Genomic DNA, 23347 nt, shown 5'->3' with positions numbered 1-23347 from the left:
TCATACCATTAACAGACAGTCCAAACAAGGACAGCACCTTTCACATTTAATTAACCACGTTTTTTCATCTGCCTTTCAATTTCTGCGCTTTTTAAAAATCATGCTGACCACAAAAATGTCAGAGGGAGCACGCTAGTCTCCAGCGGAGTCTCAGTGTACTAATTGTACAAATATACGTATCTAAAAATGCACTGACTCGCTTAAACACCGACGCCTATCTAGATAACATCAAAGCAACCTTTCTGTAGGACTGTTTCTTCTGGTGACAGAGCTAATACAGCCCTACTGCCCAAGTCTGTGCTAAAGGAGAAAATCTTGTGCTGTTACACCACTGTCCCTCGCACCCCAGAAGCAGTGCTTCCCCCCAGAGATAAAGCCAGGGCAAGCTGTGATTCTTCCACCTCTCTTCAGGTATTATCTGACATGAGCAGTAGGAACAAATTAGTATAGATACCTGAAGAGATGACCAGCTAAGAACTGCAGAAAGGACAGAGTGCAGAAAAGCAGCAGCACTCTCAGCTTCCCCTCCTGCCCAGGGTCAGCTCATTGTGGAAACGTGTATGGAAGCTATTCTGCAATGGCAGACTGCATTCAGATCACTAAGAAAACCCCATGAGGGCTGTCTCCTGGGTGGCATTACTTCGGACTTGCTGGTTACCGCGTTCAGATCAATCTGAGCAAACTGCTGGTTTGTCTGAAGTAACTATCTTTGGTAGTGGTTTTGCATAAATATTTCAAAGCTGGATTCCCAAGGCTTCCCAGATGACAGTCTGCAGAGCATTTGCACAGAGCTCCTTAAGTTTACAGTGCTGACTCCTCGCTTCTAGTTGCTCTCCTGAACTCCCAGCAATTCAGATAACACTGTTAATTCCTGATATTACACAGACGATACTCACAGGAATCAAATAAAACCACGTGTTTTTAGGCTCTGTCTTCTGACATATAACAGACTCTAGCTGATATTTTTCAAAGCAACAACGTATTTTCCCTGGATTTTTTTTTTTCCACAACTATGAAATTGCACTTTAAGTTAAATCACTGAGCTGCTCTAACACCCCCAGTTTTCTCAGAATCAGACATTTTGTATCTATCAAATCAGCACTGATCACCTACACTAGCTCTGTCAAGCTAACTACAATACTGGCGGCAGCACCAAGTGCAGTACACCACACTGGAGCTGTAAATTGAACGGTCCTGGTGATACGAGGCATGGGAACAACATTGCACTGGTACCCATAAACTGTTTCAAAGTCCTATTCAGCATCTCTAGGTAGACAGAGCAACTTTTGAGGCTAGCTTGGGTACCTTTATTACGATCCTGGATTCAACAATAAAGACCAGCCTTTTTTTTAATCCTCTGCAGAGGCTGGTGCTTTCCATGTCATGAATGTTTTTGCTTGTATTACCCTGCAAAAATGCAACTGAACCAAGATTAGAAATATACACGCTTATAAAGGCAAAAGCTAACTTACCTCAAGAATGCATGACAACTAATCCTTTTAGAGAAAATTCTCAGAATACATGTGCTTCAGTAAGAGTATGAAACCCCATTAAAAGTTTTCCTGAGAGTCTCCAGATTTATGGTGTTCCTGTTTTTTTCATCAGCAAAGTACTCAGAGGCACTCAGAATGTGAATAGTATAAAAACTACCTGCTTTATACTTCTGTCAAAATTTGTTTTCTACGGTATGGCTATGTCAGCTTCTGTGTGAATAAAATATTTTAAACATTTAAATTAAGTTTTATTAATATTAGTTCAAGCTATCAATTTTAAATTCAACACTGATTTCAGCACTGAAATTTAGATTTGCAACAGCTGAAAATCTCCTATATTTTTGGTAGCAAAAGGCATAACTAAAAGTACAACCATAATTTAAAGTTTTTTAAAACAAACAAAACAACTCTTGCAATAGATTTCCAAAATAACCTTGGAAAATTAACTCCTACCTAGATTTGATTAAAGCCTTTACAGTAATACTTTACATCAGAAGATGCAGACAAATTGTATCTCCTCAAAAGTATGCAGGAAAAGTATATTCTTGCTGGGAAAAAAAAGGGAAGTATAATCCTAGTGACGTAACATGCCAAGGTCACATCAGTACCTCCAAAAATAAAAAGACAATTTTCTGACAAGTTTTATTTCTGAAAAGAAAGGACATGCACTTTAATACAGCAAATGTGATTAGCTGAATTATAGTTCTCTACAAGGTAATGGTCACTGAAATTCTGCTACAGCACACATATTGTTCTAAATTTCATTGTTTTTCAAATGCAATTTATTCAAAAAAGCTAACTCCACTCATCTGTAACTAAAAAAAATGCAAAATAAAGGTACAGTTTAATGAAAAGGCCTCTAATGAAGAGCCACATGATGGCAGACATTCCCTATCTCCAAGCTCACGCGGCTTAATTCCAAGATTATAATTGTCTCCTGTGACTGGACTACACCAACTGACTTTATGGCATTTGACAGGATTCACCAACAAAATTCCCAATCAGTTTAGCTGAGACAATTAGGTTAGGCAAAGCCTTTTCACTTGTTCAATTTCTGTGGTTGCTGTTGCCAAGCATTTCACTGTTGGCACTTTTTGCTTGTGCTCCTGAAGAGAGCTCTGGTGAACCGTCTCCCAGGAATAAGCAAGGTCTGAGGCAGTTTAGCCTTCCAGCTGAGCAAATTTAGCCCACCACAGCCTGTCATACCGCCACCTCTTCCATCATGTAGTAAACTATTTGGAGCAGAAAAATCAGGAAGTGAGGTCAACCAAATTAATCTAACACTTCATTATCTACTCTGTCCATGTAAACCTATTCTCAGCATCCCTCCTTTTCTGAACTGTTGATCAGGAAAGTATCTCTTACCTTGTTCAACAGTCAAAGATGATCCCGGTGCCTGTGCTTCATCTTTGAACAGTGTTTCCAACTTCAATTTGGTTGGACAGAATTATTGTTGTTGGTCTTAGTTTTATTCAACCATTAATAGAAACATTTTTAATCCTGAGACCTTTCAAGTCTCATTCTACAATTCCTGCTTTTTCATCTAGAAACCAGAGTCTTGGGGGGCGGGGTGTGTGTGTGTGTGCCAGAAGCAATATTCTGCTTCCCTGTCATATTAAAGATAAAAATGTTACTACTGTGGCTTTTAAGTTTTTATTATTTTGTAAGATGTAGTACTTACTGAGTACTGCAAGCTCATTTCAGGGTCAAATTCTAGGAGGCAAGTCCCACAAAAGGATAGATGGAATGCAGTGAATCTATGCCTGCAATTCTAGATGAAAAACACAGCAGTCCACAGACACTTTTAAGAAAGCACAATTGCAGTTTCATGATTCCACTCTCTAGTTCTTGATGAAAATTAGGGGGTTTTGTATTTTTCCTGGAAGATTTACTTCCTACAGGTTATTTCTCTTCCACCGTGTTTCTTGTGTCATCCTTGCCAACAGTACTTTAAATGATCTCCATGACTTGGATTTCTTCAAGGAAGCCAGTTTCTGGTCCCACACAGTCAGAATGCAGCAGTTTCTTTTAAAGAAACCGATAGCTACAGTTAACACTTTGAGACAGTGTAGGATAAAGAGCCTTACAAAGATTGGTTTTCTCTGAAGTATCATACCACTCCACCATTTCAGTTAAACAGGAATTAATACAGGAAGCAGAGATGCAGGAGAAGTGCAAAAGGTCCCTGAGTCAGTCTGGTGCCGTATGTATGCTAAAAGTTATCTTTTGGGAGTTCTAGCAACTAAAGAGGAAACACAAAGGTACCTGAAGTGTAACTTTTTCCACAGACACTTCCTAGCATTCACCACATGATCGTTAAATGCAAATGGCTGGAATGGGGTGGGTTGCAGCTGATGGTCCCAGGCGTTTCCCAGGCTAGTCATTCAGGCTGTCAAGACTGTTAGCCTAACTACAGAAAACAACTGTAAGGCTCTTGAGTCAAAAAGCAGCTTTGCTTGCCACAAGAAGCTGTGAACTAACTGCATGTCTTTATACGGACTAGAGAACAAATAATCACTTTGATACAAGTTTGGGTTAAGAGACACACACTGTGTATAGACCTTCAAAGCAGTAAGATGGCCTATCTTACGGTTGCTTAGCTCACTGGCTATTTGTGGCAGCTGGGAAAAGAATAGTAACAATCACATTCAGCAACTTCTGGAGATAATTTTAATATCAAATGTATTGGCATTCTCACAGCACATATCTAACAAATCTACAAAGGCAATCCTTTAATGTTATAAAACCAATTTAGAAAAGTTTATATTATACATGACTTTTGCTTTTAAATATCTATAAACCAGTCAATCTAAAAAAGAACGAATTATTTTATGATAAAAACTAACCTTACCATAAGAAAAAGCCCAAACTATTTTTCATAAGGGAACACTGAAAATATTCATAAATTTAAAAGGTGTAGAGAAAGGGCACACATTTCCACATTTTATCTGTCTCACACAGATTATCCCTGTAAGTAATGCTGATGATGTGATTTAGGTGATGAAAGCCACAAAAACTCTGGGATGAGGGAGACAGATGTTGGTTGGGGGGTAGTGACAAACTACAGAATTAAAGTGGAAACAAAGACAAAAACCATACAGTAATTGCACTGGGCTGCTCACAGCTATACAAAAGGTAACTGTGCTCAGCAAATTATTTTGTTTTAAAATTGCCTCTCTTCTCCAGAAAGCATGCTTCCTGGTTCGAGAAACAATGCTGGGGTTTTGGGTTTTTTTTGATGACTGTACAGAACCTGAAGTAATAACTGGATTTTCCAAATGCTAGGTTTTAGAGTTGTCTTGTGGGAAGGGACCCTGAGAATTCTGTGATGCCATAAAAATGTCCACATCTTTGCGTTGCCCTCAAGTTTTATTTTAACTCTCTAGCCTACTTCCAGCTTTAAGAGCTCTAGTTTTGTAGATACGTTCATGACACAGGTGGTTTTGGTGGTTATCTAACACATGGTCCTTCTGAAGGGTGCAGTGACACTCAAGTTTACTTACAGTGGGCAACAGGAGAAAGCATCCTCTTAAAACAGTCATCTTCTATCATGCAGTAACTACAGAAAAAAGTGTGCACATGTCAAAATGTTATTAAAGTTTTATGTGACCACTGTTTGAGGAAAAACTACGTAAGCATGTATTAAGACAACGATAAACTTGTGCTAGTTTACCAAATCAAGTCTGCGTTCAAACACTCAAATATTCAGGCATCTTCACCCAATTCTCCTGAGCAAGGTATAAATCCTGTTAGTCTTATATGTAAATTACATATCTTAAAGACATATTATATATAACATAATGACCTTTTTGAATGAAAATGGCCTTATTTTTTTCAGTAAAACACCTCAAACTTTTGGGTTTATCACAATCCTGGATTCAACAATGAAGACCAGCTTTTTTTTTAATCCCTTGCAGAGACTGGTGCTTTCAATGTCACAAATGTTTTCAAGCACAACCTGCTTGCCTTTCTAATGCAAGAGATGCCATAAGATTCACAGGAATAACTCCCCAAAATAAGGCTAATAGAATTAAAAATATACTGCCTACATGTATTGTATTGGCATGTACTTTGAGAACAAGATTTCTTCTAAAATCAGGAAAAAAAAAATCATAAAAAAATACTTGGAAAAAAATCCATTCCTGACTTTAAAAGATTTCAGAGGTCACTCTCAAGCAGATGTCTTCCACTCATGGAAGTATATTTTTATGACAAAAATGCTAGGGAGGGAAAAAAAAAAAAATGAAAAAAAAAAAAAATCAACACTCAGCAGCCTCAAATCTTGGCAGAATTTTTTGACACATGCAGACTACTTCTGTATATAATCAGAAACAAAACAAAAAATACATCTCTAAAGAGAATCAATATTCGAGCCTTAAATTAAAACAATACATAGTATTCATTCTATCTGTATGAGCTGCAAAATTGAAGGGTACAGAGTAGGGTCAAAATCCTGTCTTCAGGCCTGACTCCTATATCATCATCCATGTTTATACAGAATTGTAAAGAACAGGCTCCAAAAGATGCAAATATTTTTACATCCTTGTGGCACATACCTGCAACACAGCTTTCATATTCCAAGTAAAAATCAATTAGCAATCCATATGCATTAGCTTTAACTTACATATTTACACTTTTATCTACAACCTTCTCCTTTCCCCCCACAATTGCATCCTATGACCACACAACCCAAACAAAAAAAATTCTTTAAATAAATACACACTGAACAAACAAAATACTTCTTGTAGTTGTTTTTTTTTTTTTTTGCTTCCTTGCAAGTCAGAAAGAGCCCAAATGCTGCTAAGCAGCGTTCCAGTTACTTTATACAGCAATGTTCTTTGCCAGGTCTGGCTTATTAGATTTATTAGCTGCTGCTGCCACTATGCTGTTGAAAGTGCAGTTGCAAGATCAGGTCTCGAATTTCTTCTCTTTTGCTTCTGATGAGCTGACGAGGGAACCACTTCTCCAGATTCAGTGGCTGTTCAAAGTTAACTATGGGATTCTGGTAACAGAAAAAGGAGTATTTACAGCATTAATTTTCTAAAGCAACCTTCAAAAAGAATTTCAAACCCTTCCATTACTGCTGAGACCAAGGAGGCACAAACAAGTTTCCATGAGACAGTGACAGGCTTCAGAGTCAAATTCCAGTTCCTCCATGATAATCACACACATACGTACCCTTACCACATGCTACTCATGGTAAACACCAAACAGGTTATCACCACTTCTCTAAGATATATCAGTATAAGAACATATTCAAGGCAGATTCCATGTATTCTGATACGATCAGACAGACTCTTGATATCTAACAATGGAGAGATGCACTTTGGTCACGAAACACACACTTACGATCATACTATAGGGAAAGATCAAGCATACAGCAGTTAAGCATGCTGAGGCTTTGGTGCCTCAGGCATGTGTTTTTTTGTCGTGAGCTGGTCTGTCTGATAGAAGACAACAAAGCAGCAAGAACACTGCTAGCAGTTTTAGCAGGACATGAGAAGGGGAGAATTCAGAACAAAATAGGACAGCAAACTGAAATGGCTGAGAGGTGCTGGCAGCTTTGGCTGTAAGACCACGCCACCACATCTGATTTGCCAGTCAATTTTTTTCTTCTTTCCCTCTTAATGTTTTTACCATGCTTATATTTCACCTCTCCTTCCTTTGAATAAAGTAGTATATGATAAATTGAAAAAGCAAAGCGAAAAACACATGATTTGCTGTCTATGAGCCCTGGTATGTTTAAGACAAATTACAACCACCTTGCTTCTGCAAGCAGAACATGACCCAACTGTTAGAGGATGGGCAGTTCAAAAGCACTGGTAAAGAATTTCATCTTTCACCTACACAAGAACTCAATCTATCTATCATAGAATCACAGAATGGCTGAGGATTGAAGGAACTTCTGGAGTTCACCTGGTCCAACCCCCCGGCTCAAGCAGGGCCACCTAGAGCTGGTTGCCAGGACCATGTCCAGACAGCTTTTGAATATCTCCAAGGAGGGACACTCCACAACCTCTCTTGGCAAACTGTAGCAGCACTTGGTCACCCTCACAGTAAAAAAAAAAAGGCATTTCCTTACATTCAGAGGGAACCTCCTGTGTTTCAGTTTGCATCCATTGCCTCTTGTCCTGTCACTGGGCACCACTGAAAAGAGAAGGCGCTGTCCATTTTGCATCCTCTCTTCAGGTATTTGTACACATTGAGAGGATCCCCCCTGAGCCTTCTCTCAGAGTCAGAGCACTCTCAATTTTTTCTCACAGGAGAGATATGCCAGTACCTTAATCATTTTTGTGACCCTTTCCTGGACTTGCTCCAATAGCGCCATCTCTCTCTTTTACTGGGGAGACCAGAACTGGACACAGCACTGAGGAAAGGGGAAGGATCACCCTCCTCGAACTGCTGGCAACATCCCTCCTAACATAGACCAGGATACTACTAGCTTTCATTGCCACAAGGACACACTGCTGGCTCATGTTCAACTTGGTGTCCACCAGGACCCTTAGGTCCTATTCAGCAAAGCTTCTTTTCAGCTGGGCGACCCCCAGCATATATTGGTGCCTGAGGTTGTTACTCCCTGGGCACAGGACTCTACGCTTCTTGTTGAACTTCATGAGGTTCCCATCAGCCCATTTTCCAGTGTCTCAAGGTCCCTCTGGATACCAGCATGACCATCTGTCGTATCAGCCACTCCTCCCAGTTTTGTGTCATCTGTGAATTTGCTGAGGGTGCACTCTGCCCCGACACCCAGATCATTAATGAAGATGTTAAACAGGCCCAGGCCCAGTGTTGACTCCTAGGGTACACTGCTAATTACTGGCCTCCAACTAGACTGCCTGCCACTGATCACCAGCCTCAGGACCCATCCAGTCAGCCAGTTTCCAATCCAACTCACTGTCTGCTCATCCAGCCTGTACTTCATGAGCTTCTCTATGAGGATCTTACAGTGGACAGTGTCAAAGGCCTTGCTGAAGTCCAGGTAGACAATATCCACTTCTCTGCCCTCATCTACCAAGCCAGTCATTTCATCATAAAAGCTTATCAGGTTGGTCAAGCATGACTCCCCGTGCCCTTCTGAATCCATGATGACTACTCTCAATCCCCTTCTTGTCCTTCACATGTCTGGAAATGTTTTCCAGGATTAGTTGCTCCATCACGTTCCCAGGTACTGAGATGAGGCTGATCAGCCTGTTGCTCCCCAGGTTCTCCCATCTGCCTTTTTTGAAGATGAGGGACACCTGCTTTCCTCCAGTTCTCTCCCAATTGCCATGATCGTTCAAAGATTAAGAGTGGTCTCACAATTATATCAGCCAGCTCCCTCAGCACTCATGGGAGCATCCCACTAGGGCCCACAGACTTATGAATGTCTCGTTTAAGTATTCCCTAGCCTGATCCTCTTCCAGCAGGGGTATGTCTTCCTTGCTCCAGTTTTTTCCCCAGTCTCTAGGGCCTGGGACTCCTGAAAGCCAGTCTCATTAGTAAAGAGTGAGACAAAGAAGGCATTCAGAAGCTCAGCCTTTTCCATGTTCTGTGTCACCAGGGCCCCTGCCCCATTCAGTGGTCAGTCCACATCTTCCCTAGTCTTCCTTTTGCTGTTTACATAATTATAGAAGACCTTCTCATTGCCTTTGACGTCCCTTACCAGACTGAACTCCAGTTGGGTTTGGCTTTCTGAATTACGTCTCTGCGTGCTTGCGCAATGTCTCTATATTCATCCCAGGTTACTTGTCCCTGCTTCTGTCTTCTGTATACTTCCTTTTTATGTTTGAGTTTTGCCAGGAGCTGCTCCTCTATCCATGCAGGCCTCCCGGCACCTTTCCTCGACATCCTGCTTGTTTGGATGAACTGTTCTTTAGCTTGGAGGTGGTGTTGCTTGAACATCAACCAGTCTTCTTGGACTCCTCTTCCCTCCACAGCCTTATCGGATGGAACTCTTCCAAGCAGATCCCTGAAGAGGCCAAAGTCCAGGCTTATGATCTTGCTTTTTGCCCTGCTCCTTCCTCTCATGATCCTGAACTCCACTATCTTATGGTCACTGCAGCCAAGGCTGCCTTTGACCTTTACATCCCCAACCAGACCTTCCTTGCTTGTGAGTATGTGGTCCAGCAGAGCACCTCTCCTCATTGGCTCCTCTATCACTTGGGTCAGGAAGCTGTCATTGATGCTCTCCCAGAACCTCCTGGATTGCTTATGTCCTTCTGTATTGTCCCTCCAGCAGACGTCAAGGTGGTTAAAGTCCCCCACAGGGACCAGGGTCTGTGAAGATGAGGCTGCTTCTAGCTGTCTGCAGAAGGCCTCATCCACTTGTTCTTCCTGATCAGGTGGCCTACAGCAGATGCCCACTACTATGTCACCCATACTAGTCTGCTCTTTAGTTACTACCCATAAGCTCTCATTTGGCTCTTCATCCAACCCTAGGCAGAGCTCCATGCATTCCAGGTGCTCTCTCACATTAAGGGCAACTACCTCCCCATCTTCTCAGCCTGTCCTTACTAAAGAGCCTGTATCCATCCATCACAGCACTCCAGTCACCTCAGCTACCCCACCACGTCCCCGTGATCTCAACAAGATCATAGCCCTGCAACTGCACACAGATCTCCAATTCCTCATATTTATGCCCCACGCTGTGTGCATTAGCGTACAGGCACTTCAGAATGGCAGTCTGTTCTACTGCAGAAGAAAAAAACTGTCCACTGCCCAAGGCCTCTGTTCTGGGTTTGTGTGGCACGGGTTTTTTTGGTAGTGAGGGAGGGCCCGCAGGGGTGGCTCATGTGAGAAGCTGCTAGAAGCTGCCCCGGCTCCAAGTCGGACCTGCCTCTGGCCCAGGCCGACCCAATCAGTGACAGTGGTAGTGCGTCTGGGAGAACATTTAAGAAGGGGAACCGGTAGTAAGTAGGGGGATTGGAATGTGAGAAGAATCCCTCTGCAGATACCGAGGTCAGTGAGGGAGGAGGGAGAGGAGGGGCACCGGAGGAGGGGATGCCCCTGCAGCCCATGGTGAGACGGCAGGCTGTCCCCCCCCAGCCCATGGAGGGGAACAGTGGAGCGGAGGCTCCCGAAGATGGCCATGACTCCATGGGAAAGCTCACGCTGGAGCAGTTTGTGACTGAAGATCAGCCTGTGGAAAGGACCAATGCCAGGGGAGTTTGTGAGGAACTGCAGCTGGCAGAAAGGACTCACATTGGAGAAGTTCATGGAGGATTGTCTCCCATGGGAGGGACCCCATGCTGGAGCAGGGGTCAGGTGAGGAGTCCTCCCCCTGAGGAGGAAGGAGCAGCAGAGACAAGGTGTGGGGAGCTGACCCCAACCCCCATCCCCTGGAGACCTGGGAGCGGAGTTGGGCCAGGAAGGAGGGAGGGGTTGGGGGAAGGTGTTCTGAGGTTTGGGTTTACTTCCTAATATCCTTGTTTTGATTTGATTGGTAACAAATGAAATTGATTTTGTTTCTTCCTCAAGTTGAGCTTATCTTTTGCCCATGACCGTAAGTGGTGAGTGATCCCTCCCTGTCCTTATCTCGACCCACAAGCCTGCCTTTATATTTTCTCCTCATCACACCGTGGTCGGGGCAGGCAGTGAGCGAGTGGCTGCGTGGTGCTTTGTTACAGGCTGGGCTTAAACCACGACAGCCCCACACAAGGCTTTCCATGCACAGGACTCTCATCAAGAGAACACGGACCACATGTATAAGCATCAAACAAGTACAGCCATTCAAAGGACAGAGCAAGAGGGCACTGCACTGATCAGGGGGAAAAAGAGTTGGGAACACCCTAAAAGACAGTGTCTGAAGCCCAGCATCTGCAGATATTTAAAGGCATGTGCTGAACAGGAAAGAGAGGCTCCCTTAGCTCTGTGCATACACTTTCAAGGATTGCCCCCTCTCTCTTTCTGCAGAAGCTGCTGCTTGCAGAGCCAGTCAAAGGCCAATGCACAAGCTGACCAAAGTTTTAAAGGCTACAAGAAGAGATGCACAGAAAAGATGCCTTTGTAACATCTGTAGGCCAGAAATGTGTAAACTAAATAGACTCCAAATACATCCAAATAGTTAGGGATTTTGAATGTGTCAATGTAAAAGCAACATTAAACTACAAGGTCAAAAATATTTGCCAACAAACATGGATGAGAAACTGTCTGTGCTCCAGATACAGAGACCCCTGCCACTACTTCAAGAATGGGTTTTATCTCTTCTTCCTCAAATGGCTTTGACACTTTTGAGGCTGAGCATCACAGATTTTTGTGTCTGGCTATTTCCCTCAGAAATAGTTTTTTTTGGGTTTAAGGTAATTTTGGGGAAAGGGGAAAGTAGTTTCTATTTGTACCTGGAAGAAGCTTTCCACATATTGCAGCAAATAGACTCCACAATCGCTACTGTTATCTTGTTTAGGCACTCTGGGACACAGGTCAATCATTGTTGATTTATTGAATTCTCGATACGTTTTCCGTTTAGCTTCCCATTCCACTTCAAGGTACCTACAAAAGAAGGCAAACAGATTAAATACTTGAGAAATAACTCCCAAGCTCAATGCATTTTGGTATACTATTCAATATTGTTCTGGAGCCAACCAAAAAGTTTAAATAGCTTTAACCAATTTCTTTCACAGAATCTGTCAAAGAAATTCATATGAGGAAGAACACAGTTTTCACTATCCAATATTCTCTCACACTCAGGGGCATCTCTCCCACATAACATGCAATATACAAAACAGAAAGATGCATGACATTATTTAAAAACAGTTATTTGTGCTGAGTTTCTTCAAGCTATTATGATACCAGGACATTTTTAAACCTTATCTAAAGGAAGAACTCAAGTAATCTTTCTTGGCTATCACACAGATTTCTCCTGGGTTCATCCTCAGAGGCCAGTAGTGTTTTTTTAACCTAAACAAACCATTAAAAAAACCTTAGAATTCACCTTACAAACAACTTCAGTTACAATTGCACCAATATAACCCTTGCCACCTACTAGAGTACAAGGTATATAAAGACTTGTTAAAAATGTTAAGGGATCACTTCTTTAATGATTACAACTTATTTATTATCAGGCTTTTCCATTGCTTTTGTGTTTCAGTAGCAACACACTGACGCTACATTCTGTGCTGGGCACTAATTTTGAAAATGAGACTGAAAGCATAACAGTCTGATTTTCAAAGGCAACAGCTCCCTATACTTTTCTGCTGACTTTCATCAGAGTTGCAAAGGCTTAGGGCTACATAAGGTCTGACTTTATGGAATTAAAAAAATATATACATTAAGTCAGACCTTGTGTTTGATTTCTAAAAGCCCCAATTTCTTGCATTTCTGAGAATAAAAATACATATAAAACACCCAAAACAGCTTTTGGGGAAAATGGTAACTGTGAAAAGAAGGCAAACATGAAACAATTCAAAGATGAAGACAGTTCAGTGAAGCACATTCCCTAGAAACTGCAAGAACCTATGACTGCAGACTTTATAATTAATTTGCTCAAACCTGACCACTGCCCAAAACACAACAAAAATCAACTCAAGGAAAGAAGAGATCACGGAACCCCTGCATCAGTTTCCTTAAACTTCCACTTTCAGGGTGTAACTGCAAATTGAAGGAATAAGATGTCTGCTTCCCAAACTTCCCTGGTCTCACAACTCCATAAATCACCCCTTTGTTTTTTGACTTTTTATCGTGGTTTAACCTCAGCCAGCAACTAAGCACCATGCAGCCGCTCACTCACTTCCCCCCGCCACCCCAGTGGGATGGGGGAGAAAATCAGGAAAAGAAGTAAACCTCGTGGGTTGAGATAAGAATGGTTTAATAGAGCAGAAAAGAAGAAACTAATAACGATAATGATAACACTAATAAAATGACAACAGTAATAATAAAAGGATTGGAATGTACAAATGATGCACAGTGCAATTGCTCACTACTCGCCAATTGACACCCGGTTAGTTCCCGAGCAGCGATCCCCTGCCCCCGCTCCTCCCAGTTCTTATACTGGATGTGACGTCACACGGTATGGAATACCCTGTTGGCCAGTTTGGGTCAGGTGCCCTGGCTGTGTCCTGTGCCAGCTTCTTGCGCCCCTCCAGCTTTCTCGCTGGCTGGGCATGAGAAGCTGAAAGATCCTTGACTTTAGACTAAACACTACTGAGCAACAACTGAAAACATCAGTGTTATCAACATTCTTCACATACTGAACTCAAAACATAGCACTGTACCAGCTACTAGGAAGAAACCAGGACACTTTTCATGACATCTCTCTGAACTCCAGGAAACCTCCCTCTCTGGAATTTCAACCCCAGGAGTAGCTCAAAGCATAGAGCACTAAGTTAATACATCCCACAAAGATTTAAAAATAAAAAAAAAAAATAAAAATTGCTATTTCATTCTTTCTCCCAAGGCACACATGGTGGGGAGGCCTCTCTATTTAGGGAAAAGGTGGTTTCACAAAAATTTTTGATTCTCATCTAATTCTCACATAGTATTTTGAAGAATTTACTTTTACAAGAAAGAGGTACTATTTGGTTTACAGATTTTTGTTCCTTTCGGTGAAGTGAATACAACAGGGAACAAAAAGAACAATTCTGTTTAGCCTCAAATATTTAATATTAGCAACTTTTTAAAAAGTTGTTGATAGATGTTAAAGTCATTAGGAGCATGTAAAAGTACTGAAAAGTTTGAAGACATTCTTCTAATACTTACATACTTATCACATAAAAGACTGAATATATTTTTAGTCTCACTTTTCAAAACAAATAATACCATTCTGATATAACTACAGTGACACATCAAGCTTTTAGACAGCTTCAGTCTACTTTCTACTTCTTTGCACATAGGTAGGAGCGGATTTAACACCATAATTCTGTAAGCTCCATCAAAAAAATGAAGATCAGCCCTTTGGAAAATTAATCATTTACATTTTGAAGTATTAATTTTAAACAATCTCTTTTTCTACCCTTAAAAACACCCTCCATTGCTGAACTGGAGGGCACCCCCCCCCCCCCCCCGCCCCGTTTGTTTTTTTTTGTTGTTTTTTTTTCCAATTACAAAAACACTGTCCACTTTACAATTTTCGCATTATATCTGGGCTGTAGAACAAAGACAGGCTTTTCACACAAGCCTCTGTATTGCAATTACAATCTTCTTTGTTGTGACTCTTTATGGATTTTTCTTCAGTGTTAGAAATGTACATCTTTACAGAGAAAAGATTTTGAACATAGAAATATGACCATCATCTCTTGCTAATAAATAGAAACTGTAGTTACTTACTCTCTCAAAACCTGAACTGTTTTCTGCACAGAACCAGCTTTCAAAGAATCTAAGATGAGTATACAAGGCCTGTACACAACAAAAACAAACAAAAAAATCATTGTAGTCTTTCATTACCAACACTACTGAGGCAAATATTTTGTTTGAATACAGCTTAACAACAGCACTGATATCTGAACAAACGTGGGGAAAAAAAAATGGACAAGTCCCTACAGCTGTGGCTTTATGACAAATAACTGAATTACTGCAGAATTTCTTAATATAATTTAATGATACAATATTAATATGAAAACAGAAACATACCTTTTACAAATCTGCCTTTTGGAATTACTTAGGGAGATCTAGGAGAAGAGAAAATAAAAATAACCTTAAAAGAAACTACAACAATTATAAACTCAAATGTCTTCACAGATTTAAAGGTAAAGCCAGAGAGGCTCCCACTTGAGAAAGGGAGAGACTGACAAATAATTTTTAAAAACACGTGAAAGCATAGCACAGGCAACATAGGTAGGCAAAGGAGGACTTCAGGCTAATTCAAAATGCCTTGCACATGCTCTGGGCCACAAAACATCAACAGCTACTGCAAAAAAGATGATGCAAAATCCCTTGGTCGAGTCTCAGAGCCTTCAGAAAGAGAGTAACATGTTTCCTCTGTCAGTACAAAAAGGCACTTACTTTAGAAATACCCGAATCCAGAACTGAAGCAGAAGCAGCAATTTCATTGCCACCTAGTACAAAAGAACAAACTTTTAAAAGTCTTAAGAAAATATTTCCTAACTGAAATATTTTCATTTTCAAATTCACTATTATTAGTATTCAAAATACGATAGTGAAGTATAAACTAATTTTGATTCCCTTCTGAATGTGCAAATAGCAGTTACCAAGGGCCTTCCTTCCTGATAAAATTCTTACTGAAATCCAAGAACTTTCTACTCATGATGGGGTCTGAGCCACTGATTTTACATGTCCCTCACAGTATTTTCCAGAGTTGCAGACAAGAATGCAGTGCAGTCCTTGCTATGCATGATAATACAAAAACGTATTACATCAATCTTGATGTGAAAGATACTTTTTAAGACATCATACCCCTCATTCAAGAATTAAGACACTATTAGAACTGTATATGGCTTGACATAGTTTTCTTCTACATTACCTACCTTTTGAGAATAAACTTCTGTTAGCATCCATTTCTTCTTCATCCTTGCAGTTACCAGGAAAGGCCAACACTGAATCAGTTCTACTGTTCTCACTCTCTGACCGAAGTGGAGACTGTTGAGGCTGGTGATGCAATGAATTCTGATGGGGACACTCCTCATACACAGCTTCTTCTAACCAAGGAAAACAGATAACTGCAATGTACCAATGAGACCTGCCCAGCAGTGGGGAGAGGGGGGAAAAAACGTCAAAACTGTATAACATTTGGTTCTGAAAAGGATATGAAAAGTTTTTATAACATCGAGAGCTCATGGACAACTGTTCCATGACACATAACCATCGTTGCCATGTTCCTTCATGGCATCTCATACTAATCTTCTCACTTGTTTTTTACTTTGCCTTGTGGCATAACAGCAAAAATAAGTATCAATTCCTTTAAAAAAATGCCAACAAACCCACCACAGCAATTTATCAGTGTCTCATCACCCATCCCACACTGTAAAAAAAAAAAAAAAAGAAGAAAAAAAAAGTAATAAAATAATCTGTGATGGTGATCCCAGTTTGGAATATAGCTAAAGGTATGGCATGCCTCTAGCCTCATTTCTTTCAGCAGTTGTTTTGCATACATAACTCTCAATGACTATTCAGTTTTACTGGAGTTTCCATGTGCAGGTCAGTTATTCAACCAGGCCAAAGGCACAGACCATGAAGTACTACACCTGATCCATTAACACAATGTGTACTTAAGTGCACAGGAATCATCACAATGACACACAAATTACTTTGAAAAATACATAAAAGCAATTTTCAGTAAAACAAAAAACAAAGATGAAAAGTTTACAGAAGACAACTAAATAAGAAGTTTAACTTTTGAAGAGACTTCAAAATAATTCATTCCACACCTGTTACTTCTTCAAAATCTAACGTGTTCATTTCCAATGATCCCAGATTACAGCCATAAATCTTTTTATGACCACAACATTCAAACATTTACATTTTAAATATCAGAAAGGGTGTCTAAAACACATAGACTTACTCCTCATTCACAGGCACAAAGATATAATCTTTACTGAAGATGTTTATATGACGAGTCCATGTTCTTACTCTTCTGTGTCTCCTCTGTGCCGCTCTGCAGAAACCAAATGACAAATGTTGTTCAGATTTGTTCTTTTTAGTTAAAGCAAGGTATAGGAATTAGTACTCCTACATCTTCCCGATCCCTCAATGGGTTTTTCATTTACTCTTGAAACTTCCCCAACAGAGAGAAAAAAAAAAAAAGCACACCATTAAGCCCAAGTGACTAACGAGCCATTTCCGAACCATCTTAAACTCTTATGGCAAAAACCATCCATAGATTTGGAAGGATTTCTTGCAGTTATTTATCCAGTAATTATTATTTACTACACTAAATGCAAAAATCTCATCTAAACACCAGTGTAAAACCAGATCTATAGCAATTTACAAACATCCATGAAATTAAACTTCACAGTACCACTTTTGAAGGTCTGTCTAAACAGCCTTATCTTTTGAAGGAAAAAGCAAAATGGCTTGTACAGATAGGGTCATGCAACACACCTCTAGCAAAGCCAGAACTGAAACAGATTCCCTCCAGTCCTGAGCTTTAAATGCTGGAGCACATTTCATTTCCGGTCCTACAGACATAAAGCATGAGGACAGGATACTAGGTAAAGAAGAAAAATTTGGAAAGAAACCTAAATTTAGATTTTCAACTTTCTTAGTTTGCACAAGCTGAAATAGAAACTAACGGTTCATAGAACTTTGCTCCAATATGATCTGAAAGCAAAATTCACTCTACTAGGAGACATCCCTATTACCATTCTGATTCCATCCTGATCTGTGATGAAGAAACAAACTTCAGTGTAGGAGGAACAGAAGAAAAAGAGTGAGGAATGAAAAGCAGACTGCTGTGGGACTCTGCATGGGCCAGCAGTAAGTGAAGTCTTGCTGCAAACTTCCTCTGCTCCGTGACTCTAGGAGCACTGGGAACTTAAAAGGGGAACACGTTTGCAACCTGGGAAAGCACCTACAGAAGGAGCTTTCTCAATCTACTGCCTAAGCAGTGTGAAGAAAGGTAAGCAAAGGGTCTTTATGTTAAATAGCTACATCAGTTGAGATTAATTTCATTTACAACAGTACAGAGCCCTCTTTTCCACTGTTCCCACAGAAACAAACAAACAATACCCAAACCACCTGTAATCACCAGGTAAATATCTAAGCCCAAACACAAAACTAGAATTTCCAAAGCTATTTCCTGATCTGGAGCAGCTACAGTCCTTGAATTAAGAGTGCTATTCCAGTTCCTCAAGAAGGTTACGGATCAGCCTTGTAAAAGGAATCAGATCAAGGCGCAACAGCATTCTTAACACAGATAATTTTGTCTCCACCTCAGAACACTGAAGGTCAGAAGACGTAAAATGATGGAAGACATTCTCTCAAGCACAGCTCCTTGAATTTTTGAGACATCTTTGACATTATTACAGAAGTTGCATTTTTTTCCCTTTAACATAGCTTTCACCCAGCAGTGACTGTAACACAAACAAGACTGCACACCTCTTTGTGCAGGTGGCCTTGTTTGCCAGTAGAATGAAAAACCTGGGGACTTCATGGATAACAGAAGAAAAATCACTTCAGAGAGAAATAGAAAAAAAACCTGATAAGCTGAATGATGAAAACAAAATGAAAGTTGCTGGCAGATCATCACTGTAAGTGAAGTGGCAGGGCAAGTTCCACTCTCAAACATCAGTGTTGAGAAGGAACAGAAAGTGTGCTAGGGATGATCTTACCCTTTATACAGTCTTAACTAGAAACACAAAGTGATACAGGGTTCTTAAGCTGTTAGTGGTACCTTTTTGTGAAACTCTCCAATTCCGCTCAAGTGTTAAAAAACAAATGTGTAAACTTGGTGCATAAGAAAATTTTCTTACTAAAATTTGGACAATTTATTACCAATATGTAAAATGAAATATGTGGTAAATTTAAAAATATCTTTAGAAGTGCAGTTTCTTAAAATGATGCATACCTTGCAAAACTCTAAGTTTATAATAAAAAGATCAAAATACATAAATAATTGTCTGAAGTAAAGATTCAGATAAATCTGAAGAGAGGTGATAACATTGTCATTCATATTCAGTATGAATCACATGTAGGTGTTAGTGAAAAACACCAGACAGAATGCTTAAATTTTGAATTATGACATTTAACCCCTAATCCTTTGGAGAACACTGATTACTATTTTATGTGCTAATTAGGAGATGATCTGCAGAACTTCCAAGTGGCATCAATAGATAGCTTATTTCTGGTCATAAAGGCATCTAAAATGAACGTACGAAACTTTGAGATCCCCCTCAGAGTTTTTTTCTGTCCTGGTCAGGCACTTATAGAAGAAACTGCTAAAAACGTGTGTACGGTCGGCAAGATGTTTTGGCACCTTCTCCAACAACAGGTATCTACCAAAGAAAAAAGGAGGAAATTATTAAATTCCTTTTCTAGAAAGTACCATTACTGTTAAAAAAGAAGGACAATTATTTTAATGAATTATCATACTCAGGTTATGTTTACTATCAGTTGCCTTCACAGCTGCTAGCCATGCCAAACTTTTCTCTCTATTTTCAATACCCATAAGGGTGGGCATCATCAGAGTACGTAACAGCCAATCAACTACTAAGAATGCAGTTGTTATCACAAATTTGTGCTCCAGTATTAATGCTTCTAAATTTATTTTTAGAGTTAGGTTTCTAGCCCTTGCCATTAAGACAGGCTTGAAAACCTAATCAAGTATAAACCTATGGAGCATTATACTGCATATACAAAAAAGCATAGAACATGTCGGTACTAGAAATCGTCCATTTTACTTCTACATGTGAAAGTTAAGACAAATATTCTGCAAGTACTCATTCTATATGATTTTACTGTTGATCATTTTACTATAAACATCAGGTTGAGTGTTTATTCTGTCATCCTGGAAGGCCAAAACTCTCATAATTGCAGTCATCCTACACAAGGTGCCTCCAGCTTCACGCGATGACTTGGGCAACAGTCATACATCAAACAGCTTGCAACACAATGAAAACTGAGAATGCGGGAAGTCTAACAAATTTAAAAAGCAGAGGAGTTTCTGCAATGATTGCATTAAATTCCTTTATTCAGATCTTCCTTTTCTGGTGAGGTGAAGCCACAGCTATTGAGAGGACCATGCTGCATGATTTATTTCTAGTTTAGAGCAAAATACAGGGGGCTTTGCTGTAAAACCACATTGAAACACTCTGGTGCAGGTTTCCTTTCCCATTCCTCTAGACAAGAAGTTTTAACTGGCTTCCTATTGCTCACAGTTACTGCAGCCATGCTGGATGCCAAGCAAAACGTAATTCTTGCAAGCAACCTTCAAAAGAGCCAGAATTCTACTTAGATTTAAGTCAGCACAGGATAAATAATCCTCAGCTCTAGGGAGTGGTGGCCCACAATGCCAGTTCTGGAAAACTCGCTTTCACAAGAACTTCAGCAGGATGGCATGAAGCAGGTAAGCCAAGCACAACTTCCTCAAGAAGTATTAGCTGTGTTCCTTTCTGCAGGAGCTGTGCATCAGACAAATTCCTGAACTCTCGCACAGAATAGCAGAGGATGCTCCACTTCATGCAAACTTAGTAAATAAACTACTAGTACAGACCCTCTATACTTAGTTCAACTGCCTGCTTAAAACTGCTCAGCCCTTTCTGTTCTGTGAGGTTGCCAAGAAGCTTTTTTTCCCCCAGCTATTCTGTCTGGATTATATCACAGCCCTTTAGAGGAACAAGAATGAAATTGAAACAAATGAAACTGCTGAGAATACACAAAAGTTTTGTAAATTCATCATACTGTTAGTTCTGAAATTGTCATATCATATTCAGTGACCAACATTTACAGTAACATTCAAGTTCAGATCAAGTCCCAGAAAGAAGGGTACAATTAAGGCTGTGATTACTTACTTAAGATAGAAATCAATTATGACATCATTGAGAAACTCTCCATATTCTAAGCACTCCAGGTCTTCTCTTGTGACTCCCAGTCCTCCTTTTGCAGGTGGAGGTGGATAAACAATTAAACTAGAAAATACAAATCACATTATAATAGTGACAAACTGTGTTTTACATTACATTATTCTTAGTATGGCTGTTACACATGCAGAAGATTTTCTTAAAAACCTGTTAAAATTGGTAGTTCTCAAAACTTGACTAACTCAAAAGCCCTTTACCATTTCTTCCTCCAATAGTTAAGTGTTATAAAAGAAATATGCACCCCAATGCACACTGAAATTTTGAGAAAAACTTTTGAAAAGGAGATAATTTTTACCTTAATCTTGTTTTTCTATTTTTTTATAAAAGTAATTGACAAATGGCTATATAAAATGGGAAGGAACACTAGAGGGCATATTCTTAGATGGTATGAATGTACAGTGATTTTCTATTCATTAGGACTCCCAACAAGGACTCTCATGTCTCCAAGCAAACTTCGGTTTATGCACCATGCAGCATATGTCCTGTAAGTCATTTAAAACTGCCCAAGTTACCTCTAACGCTAGTAATTAAAATGTATTTTAAAACATTTAGATTAACAACCATATTATTTAACTGGAACCATGAACTGAGCAATTTTTGCTGCTGCAGAAACAAAACCAACTGCTATACTCTCAATAAAAACAGTTACGGCAAAAGGCAAGAGTTCTTAAAAGCCATTTACTTCACTAATGTTTGCTGTACTAGAAGTATGAGCACTAACAGGCTAGTGCAGACAGAACTGATGCATGTCAGCACTCTCCTAATATCTTGCTGCTTTACACATCTGTGGGTTCTCATTTTCTAATGTCTTTTGTTAACCAAGCTCCTGTACTGACTAGTAAATTGTATGACAAACATAAACAGATTGTGACAGACCAGTGAAATGAAACATTGTTTAGATTAAAAAAAAAAGGCTTAGCTTAAATTAGCAATAGTTTTGCTGTGATATGGACTTAGATGGACAGTCACACAGGCCATGAGGGCCCTACTACTCCACTGATGCATTCACGATATGAGCTTGTAGTCACAGTTCAGGTATTCTCTAATTTCTGTGAGATTTTCTGTCATCCTGTAACACATCCATTTTGTCTATTTGTCTATTTGTCCATTAACTATTAGGATGGAAACAGGAATAACTACATTCAAGCTTGGTGATATTTTAGCTTTCTAGAGCATCTTTCACACAACACTTACAAATCAACTAGAGAATGGTAGTTAAGCCAGGGCTTTTATTCCAGCAATTTGTTTATTCAATTTGTTTTATTTTCACCTTCTCATTTATATGAAATATACTTACTTCTTAACTGCTCCGGTTTCTCTTACTTCTTTCCATTCTTCATTCAGTACAGAGGACAGAGAGATTGAATAACAACCACTATTCTGCTTATTTGCGAGGGTATAACTAGGCCTGGCCACTTTTGGTTTTGATTCCTACCAGAAAAAATCCAAACAATAATAATAGTAAAAAGCATTATACAGCTTGATATGTAAAACAGAACACACAAAAACCAAACCTGAAGCCCACAGGAGTACCCTGCATCACTGAAGAGGAATCTTGCTGGAGAGCAGAAATGTAAACATCAGTATTTAGGCAAACGTGCCACTGCTCAGACAATACTAAAGTTATGTCCCTTTTAAAATGATGACAGGTCTTCATCTGTTCATAACCTCTCTCTAAAACTGTTTAAGCATTATTCAAGTCAACTGACACAGAACTGGTTTTGGAGAAGAAACAGGGCCTGAAAGGATGGAGACAAGTATCAGACTGTCTTACTAGGAGCTGTGTATGCTTGGAAGGTTTGAAAATCTAGTTCTTAACAATCTGCCTAAAAATGATACAGATTTGAACTGGCTGACTCAATTTTTATGTTTCCAGTTTCATAGCCAGATTGATCTCTTGCCTCTGTGCTTTTTCCTGATAGGAACAATCATACGTAATTTCTGAAGTGACAACAATGTGGGGTTGGGTCGAGACATTTACTCCTCAGAGGGAGCTGTATTAACACATTAACTTGCATAGCCCCATCTCCCCAGCGGTCTTAGAAATTGTTTAGCATTTCAGGCTGTGGAGCCCCCACAAGAATGTCTAGAGGTGTCTAGAACTAGCAAGATACAACAGCTCCTCCTCTGCTGCACCCCTGCACTTCCAGCTCAACTAAAAAATGGCTCCATCACTCATTACTTGATTAACTCCCAACTTGCTGCCCTGGAGACACCACAAGGGCAGGAGATCCCTGTGGTTCTACACATATGCAACCGTGAGTCAATCTAAAGCTTCAGTATTTGCCACTTACTGATGAGGTCTATACACTATCCTTCCATGGACACAATCTAGTTTACTGCAAATCTTGCCCCGCTGTGAGAGAGAAATAACAAACGTGACTCTTTTTTTTTTGAGCTATGGATTAA

General features: G+C 39.9%; 2 protein-coding genes across 17 annotated transcripts in view; both read right to left on the bottom strand.

Annotated features, from left to right (window-relative positions):
* The window catches only part of IMPG2 (interphotoreceptor matrix proteoglycan 2), a 64015-nt gene extending 59960 nt beyond the window's left edge, over positions 1-4055 (bottom strand). For 4 of the 5 annotated variants that reach the window (XR_012651338.1, XM_075034164.1, XM_075034166.1 and 1 more), the window contains exon 1: positions 3759-4055. Coding sequence is in view for 3 of the 5 variants with exons in the window: in XM_075034164.1 (XP_074890265.1) it covers positions 3759-3795 (37 nt within the window). In the remaining 2 variants the exon portion in view is untranslated. Of the gene's footprint in view, positions 1-3174 lie in introns of all 5 variants that reach the window. The other variant, XM_075034167.1, reaches the window with a different exon arrangement.
* A 91-nt stretch (positions 4056-4146) lies between these two features.
* Positions 4147-23347, bottom strand: part of SENP7 (SUMO specific peptidase 7) — a 48555-nt gene continuing 29354 nt past the window's right edge. For 11 of the 12 annotated variants that reach the window (XM_075034175.1, XM_075034169.1, XM_075034173.1 and 8 more), the window contains 10 exons: positions 22236-22369; positions 20870-20986; positions 19235-19354; positions 16924-17016; positions 15890-16101; positions 15408-15460; positions 15036-15073; positions 14733-14801; positions 11810-11960; positions 4147-6495 (listed from right to left, as the gene is read on the bottom strand). In XM_075034175.1, the coding sequence (XP_074890276.1) occupies positions 6358-6495; positions 11810-11960; positions 14733-14801; positions 15036-15073; positions 15408-15460; positions 15890-16101; positions 16924-17016; positions 19235-19354; positions 20870-20986; positions 22236-22369 (1125 nt within the window). In that variant the 3' untranslated portion in view covers positions 4147-6357. The remainder of the gene's footprint in view (positions 6496-11809; positions 11961-14732; positions 14802-15035; positions 15074-15407; positions 15461-15889; positions 16102-16923; positions 17017-19234; positions 19355-20869; positions 20987-22235; positions 22370-23347) is intronic. The other variant, XM_075034177.1, reaches the window with a different exon arrangement.

Source organism: Buteo buteo, chromosome 8, assembly GCF_964188355.1.
Source record: "Buteo buteo chromosome 8, bButBut1.hap1.1, whole genome shotgun sequence".
Taxonomy (NCBI): Eukaryota; Metazoa; Chordata; class Aves; order Accipitriformes; family Accipitridae; genus Buteo; species Buteo buteo.
This window is presented reverse-complemented; position numbering and strand designations above follow the sequence as displayed.